Here is a 7,175-nt window from a genome sequence, read left to right as displayed (position 1 = left end):
TCAGAAGCTGTAAGCTTTTCCTGTATGAAGTGGTCACATTGCTGTCTCAAGACTGGTACTTTAATCTTGATATGACAAATCTCCTATGGCATAATAATCTGAGCAGAAGCAGAGAACAAAGTCAATCTGTAACTGGTAGTTCCTCTAATTGCCTAACTCCTGGCACACACTCAGCTGAGTACAGTGTTTATGCAGGTAGGCTAGACGTGATTTTGTCTGTCATCCTGAGACCTTGTTCCTGCCATGCCCCCTGTCACTGCTGGTGGGGGTGAAGCGATTGAGGGGGTATGTGTCTCTTCTTAGCTTTGTGCCAGAGAGTGACTTCCGATGCAGTGGTGCAGGCAGATTGAAGGAAAGTGGTAACGGCTTAATTGAGAGCTGCACGTTGACTGCGGTGCAACTACAGTGATGGAGGAACCATGTCGTGCGGTGCTGCTGCTGGGGGACAGAAGCAGCAGCCACGTGAACTGGGGCTTTATGTGCAAATGCACTGGACACGTGCTTGTATAGAAGCATCTGTTCCTCAGAGCCTCCACTCCACACCACGTACTCACTCCTCGTCAGCAAGCTGGCACAGAGAAATTACAGACAGAGAAGGGCACAAGAGAGAAGCAAAACTAATTGTTAAATGTCACCTTTTTACCTTTAAAAATAATTTCAATGGAAAGTTACCTAACTTAAATTTATTTGTAAAATGCTATATTATATATAGCAAGAGCACATCAATATGACAAAGTACCACTGTTTGGAACCAGTAACAACATGTTTTCTATGAAGAACTAAAAGCAGCACATTTCAGAGCAACAAAACTTCAGTACGTCTGTACAAAAGGAGGAAAATTAGTAAGGCACTTCCTCTAGGTGGTAACAATAAAGCACCAGTATCCTCTGAGGCAATAAAATAGTAATGAAAGTGTTAATTTCAAACAGACTTACTATGCAAGACAAGGGCCTGGTTGCTCCTAGGAGCAGCTTATAATAACACTGGTCTAAGCCAGAAGAAAACACAGCAGCATAGTACAAGACTTGGGTTTGTATTTTATCTTTTTGCCAACGTTATCAAGGAAAACTAACAAAATGAGGTTGAGAGCAGGGCCTTACTTGTGTGTCTTACCTGTCACAAGCTCTTCACTAAACCTGTCACGCTGACTTTGAACGGGTGCAGCCATCGTGACTGGGCACCTACGCAGCCTCGGCTGTGCCCCTTACGAGAGCAGGCCAGCACTTCTGCCCAGCAGCAACCTGGAGCCAGCAGCCCACCACAGACACTGATCTCCAACATCACCAGAAGAACCCGGGAGGCTGCTGTTCCACATGATAAGCCCAACAGGCAGTGGCTGAAAACTCAGTAACCGCAGCACTTCGGTGCTGTTAGAGTCATTCTTTGCCTAAGAATTTCTGTCTTCTGGATGATTTTGGAGTTCAGGAAGACTACACTTACTGGAACTGTTTCAAAAGGTAAAAATTGAACTTTGACTTGGCAAAGAAGCAAAATACCCGTAACTCAGAAAGTTAGGCAGCTTAGAAAATGGGCAAGTTCTTCACATTCCAACGCATCCTTTTGCCAGCCCTCTTTTTCTAACATTTACATCATCCCTGCATGTGAAAAAATCTAGATTTTTTTTCCTTAATTTAGGACTTACTGTACTACCACACTGACTCTATTTGAAGCCACATGTTAAAAATTCTTTGGATGTGCTGTGTGCTAGCAGCCTTTACCCTTTCAGTAAGCGTAAGTTTGTTCCAGTGAAACAAATACATTAATTTCCTGTAGTGAATTTTCTCTTACTACAGCCCACAGGCCCACGTTACTATACCCACATACACACTGCACTCCTGTCCTTTATAAAATAAGCTTTAATCATTCTTCTAGCCCTTCTCTCACCAAAAAAAAAAATTAAAAATAATTTAGGATTACGCTTACTGACTATTCTGGATTAACTACTCACTGACAGAACTGTAACTCTGTGGGGTCTCTCCCATCTTTAGTTCTTCCACTCTAACAGAAGTAAGCCTGAGGCATACTACCACTCTTACCTCACACTGGGTTGTGATGATTTAAAAAACAAAACAAAAAAAAAAAAGGTTGAGAGGTACTCAAGCTTTTCTAGGGATATTAATTTTATATAGAGAGGTGAAATCATTCTGTTGCTTGTTCTTTTTAAAATTGCAAAGAGAAGACAACACTGTCATCGTTGATCCTGTATCCTTCAGAGATGGCAGCGCTGATTCCAGTGTCTGGAACAGTGGCTAATTCAAACATCATCTTTGCTCGTTGGGGTTTATACAATCAGTGGTTCCCAACACTGTGTTAACTTCTCTTCGTTGACTGTGTTGACAACAACATGATCGCGATCATATTGTGCTCCCCCTGTAAAGACAAATTTCAAAGAGTGTAGATTATCTTTGAAATACAAGACACATACTCTAGGTTTTGGGACAACCTTGGTGTAGAGTTTCTCTTCTCCCCAAGGCACTGAAAAGACAAACTCATTTTCATCACTGCCTGCTTGCTTCTGGAATTAATTTTGAAACAGGGGAGCCTGCCTGCTCCTCTCCACCCCTTCAGCAGTTCAGCCAGGATGGGACAGGAAGGAAACACCGCACTACAGTCAGGTGTAGCTCCTTTGGGACGGTGACCTCCCAAAAGGCACGCACACTTGGCTGTGCAGTTTCCCCTCAACAGCTGTCAGTTGTCACTTGCTCTAAAGATGATGTTTACATGATAAAGTCAGTCCTGCTGCTGATGGACAATACGAGCACGAGCACGCCAGGGACAAGGTCTGGTACACATTAACTCTTCATTATAATCTGGTATTTTGACCAGATGCATCACCCAATGTTCAGCTGTTTCCACTGGCAGATGAAAGTACCTGAATGGAAAATACAGCCCTTTCTTACAGGGGCTTAATTTACTTGTGATGTGATGTCAAACTGATTCCCATAGAAGAGCGCCATTAGCATTCTGACTTAGAAACGAAGAATGTTTGACTGGAGCTGAAAGTCAGAACTGACATTTTTTTTCTCAGACCTAGTACATACTGCGGACCTGGACTCCCACACGCGCTGGCACGTTTAAGAGCAGCTCTTTTATACTAAGCAAATGGCATGTCAAGCACCTCGGCTGTTCTCCACCGCAGGAATCTGGGGGAGGCCTTCTGGTGCCACTGTCCCGAGTCCAAAAGGTCTGGTTAGCACCATGCTTTCTCTCCTTGCCATCACCAGGCAATTACAAAAAGCAGTAGAGAGACACAGCAGAAATACTTGCAATGTTCTTGAGAAAGAGGGGAGAAAGAGGCGAGTACAGGTCAAATACTCCCATGGGAAAAAAAACTTCACCAGCAGCTACCAAAATTAACATTAACGACACAGCTCAGTTATCACTGCGAGCACAAAAATCATTTTGTCAGTGGTGTCTGACAGAATGAAAACGTGGTATAAGGGGAGAAGATGGATTTTTTTTCCAGTGGAACAGAACATCTTTGGTAGAGCAGTGCTCTGGGCACGGCTTTGTGCTGTGCCAGTGTATCCACACGGTGGCATTGGTAACTGCGCAGCTGAACAACCGCGTTCGTTTGCTGAAGAACTCGTTAATGCTTCATTTGTGGTCAAGAATGGATCAGCAGGAGTGGCACAAACAGGTAAAGTTCCTACTAGGCTTTCTCAAATGAAAATTAAATGTACCTACTCTTTTCCTATTTACCATACAGATCTACTTTTCTTTAAGAGTGCATCTATACTTTCATCACCAGACCCACCCCTTGTGAAGTTCTTTAATTACAAATGCAGAGTGAAAACTTGCTGTTAACACGATTAACTGAAGATGAGGCACTGTAACACCATTTCTGCTTGATTGGTGGAACCTGGAACTTGCTTTAGAAAAAGGTGTGGAGTCATGAACAAAGACTCTCCCTTAAACTGGAGTCTCTTTGATAAGTTTATAATTAATTATCACTAGCTTTTTCTGGCATTAAAGAGAATTTGTGACTGTTTGTGCCAGTGATGTCTCAGGGTCAGACATTAGATAACCCTCTTCTCACAGTTCTGACAGTCCTGTCCTTTTTAGCTCTGAAGTGCTGACTGTTGGACTCTGGCTGGGGGTGTGTGTATGTGTTTTTAGGGGGGATGGGGGCGGGGGGTGTAATTACTATAATTAATGTCACATCATCAATGCAAAATTAATTGTAAAAGAGCTGAAAAAATTGACAGCTATAGAAAATGATTACTCCCCCCACCCAAAAATTCAGAGCTGTGTCAGAACCTCTGATTACGCTAATTCTGCTAATCATTCCATTTCTTGCTTTTTCAGACCTTCTATGAAACTATGAAAACAAAGTTCAGAAACAGTATCAACATGAACCAAATTGCCGTGACAAAAGTGACTGTAAAACATGCAGCGAGTGCACACAGATCTTAGGCTGCTCTGGCAGATCTCATGTTTGCAATGAAGGTCTGGCCATTAATAAACAAATCAAAAAACTTACTGCTTCTAATGCCATCAGCGTACAAGCCTGCCTTTGCTTTCCTAATATCCTCTGGCTATTGCATCTACAACTACTATGTACGAAAATTTGCTCTATACAAATTAAAGTTAATGAGAAGCTACGTTTGTCTTGCCTCAGCGTTTTAAATAATTACATTCACATCATCCAGTACCACCTAAAATTAACTGAGGCTATCTACAGTGACTGGACACTGGGAATACGAGATAGGCAAGTACTGTGAGTTACTAAGCTCTGCGTAGGAAAAATGAGACGAAGTCCTAAGGCCTGTATAACTCAGGAGGCCTGACTAGCTAATCGTGTCTTTTTTGATTCTAGATTAAAGTAACTATAACACCATCCTTAATTTATAGGCACGTTTAGTGCCTATTCCACTCTAAAGACCACGTTATTAAGACACAATGTAATGAGATGACACATTTGCTTACCTTTGATATCTAAAACCAGCTTGGGTTTCATCTTGCTATAAATCCTGCCATCGGGACTGATATGCCAATATTGTTTGTCTTCATTTCGCTCAAATGACAGACCGAGTTTAGAGCCAGGAGTTATAAGATTTCCAACAATTGTCAAGCAGCAATCCTCTGCCATCTGTATCATCAGAAAGGCAACAGCAATTACTCAAAACGACCTAACTTCTAGGATCCACGGTTTTCAAATCAGATAGCAGAGGTGTCAGCAGGTGAGAACAGAGTTTAGGAACTACCTTCCCTAAACGAACATCTTTTTGCCCCAACCTCAAGACTACTTCCTCTCCCTTTGGTCCTGTTTCTGCTGACAATCTCCGCTATGTAAGAATATTAAAACAACCATGCTGTAGCAGATCAAAAGGTACAATTACCCTCTAGCAGTGGGTTAAATTCTCTCTGCTCTTGTATGCAGTGTGTTCTGGCCATCTTTGCCAGTCTACAGCAACTTCCAGCCCAGAGACTCTTCCATGCAGAGCTGGGAAATACTTTAATAGTTGGATGGAATCTGTCCCATATGTCAATCTGTAAGTCAGTACCCACTGAGGTCAGTGTAACCCTTTTACATGAACACCCTTCTGTATCACAGCCTCTCTGTGCAAGCAGTTACACATCTTTACTACTACTACTACTGTATAGAAAAGGAAAAATTGATAAGCAGCTACTAGTTTTATTTGATGCTCTCCTCAACCCCCTTCCTCTCCCTTGTTTTAACGGATGTCTTGTCCACATAGTTTGCAGAGCCTTCAGTCATACCATCCCTCAAACTGTCCCCTTTGGAGGCTAAGAAGTCCTAGCTATTTCAGCCCTTCCTTGTGCAGGAGCCCTCCATCTCCTCTGCACATCCTTTTTTCGTTCTTTAGTAATTGCTAGTTCTGCAATTACCTTTCAAGATGAAGGACAGTATCAAGTGTATGAATTTCATGGAGTATTACAGCAATATTTTCTCCTTTGTTCTATATTCTACTCCTGGTCATTTGTATTACTTGATTTCAAAACTGTGCAAATGTCTTCATGGTTAAAAAAAGTACTGACAAAAATCAAGCTTCCTTGAAAAGAATATTAAGGCTGTATTAATAGTAAATTACAGTTAATTATGCTACATGAACAGTGATTTTCAATAGATCACCATAAGCTGCCTTGTAACTTCTGAATGGACTTCAGGGCCAGATTAAACACCCATCTGCCGCTGTTGAAATAGCCATAAATTATTCAACATACAGTTTTGGAAAAGTAGTACTTCTTACTATCATAACCTAGAGCTGAAGTAAGTAGACCTCGTTCTGCAGTTCTGAAATTTTCATCTGTATCTAAAAATGTTCTCTAGGGGAACTTGGAAGACTCTTACACATTAAGTCCACAAGGCGACTTCTTCAGCCATCCTCAGGAAACTCACCAAGAGTGAGGAGACCTGAATTCATACCTGCTATTCATATCTGCTTCTGACTAAACAAGCAGAATGACTTCCATATCCTGCTTACTGGTTACCCCATCTACCTAAAACAGCCCTTCCTTGAAAACCTCAGGCATGCCTCAAGGGACTGTGACACAGTCAGTGAGATGACCTCAGCTTCCTAGGAAGAAAGGCACGAGTTCTTCCAGTGACCTACGTCTGCCTATGTGCACGTACCTACCCACCCAAGAGCTTAATTTTCTTTTTAAAATGTGGTGAAAACCAATTTTTTGTGCAAAATACATTTACTGCCATTCAACAGAAAGCCGGCAGAGCTCTGTAAGAGTTCAGTCGTTTCAGACCAAGGCTGACAGCTTGCACTCCTCACTAAGTGACCGATGGCCGGACAGCACGAGCTGTGTACTTTCTGTGCAGAGAGCAACTGCTTTATGAGATACAAAACCCAAGGGCATTATCCAAAGCCATGTAATGCCACGCTGTCTGAATACAAATACTTTCAGTGAAATGTTTGAGAGGCACTGTCAAGGGAGAAACCTTTTGTATGTGATAGTAAAGCTTTTAGCTTACTTTGCATCATTTTGCTGTCTGCGTAAATCCCTTTTACTACTGCATGTGTCCTGTAAACATGTCCAAACAATGCCTTAGCTTATTAACAGTAAGATTCTTCCCTCCAGCATAGATGACATAGTTATAAATGCCTCCTTTGAAGTTATACGATCCTACAGAAAAAGTTCACATGACGCTTTGCAGTCAAGCTGTTTAACATTATTAAACTAACTTAATTTTCCTTGGC

The 7,175-nt window shown here is 41.9% G+C and overlaps 1 protein-coding gene across 1 annotated transcript in view; it reads right to left on the bottom strand.

The window, feature by feature from the left end:
* Window positions 1-2,281: 2,281 nt before the first annotated feature.
* The window catches only part of AIM1 (absent in melanoma 1), a 40,708-nt gene continuing 35,814 nt past the window's right edge, over window positions 2,282-7,175 (bottom strand). Inside the window, exons 20-21 of the mRNA XM_010132045.1 lie at window positions 4,930-5,092; window positions 2,282-2,370 (exon numbers count right to left, since the gene is read on the bottom strand). Coding sequence (XP_010130347.1) covers window positions 2,282-2,370; window positions 4,930-5,092 — 252 coding nt within the window. The remainder of the gene's footprint in view (window positions 2,371-4,929; window positions 5,093-7,175) is intronic.

The sequence above is a fragment of the Buceros rhinoceros genome, unplaced genomic scaffold (assembly GCF_000710305.1).
Source record: "Buceros rhinoceros silvestris isolate BGI_N320 unplaced genomic scaffold, ASM71030v1 scaffold15202, whole genome shotgun sequence".
In the NCBI taxonomy this organism is placed as follows: Eukaryota; Metazoa; Chordata; class Aves; order Bucerotiformes; family Bucerotidae; genus Buceros; species Buceros rhinoceros.
Note: the sequence above shows the minus strand (reverse complement) of the source record. Positions and strands in the feature narration are given on the sequence as shown.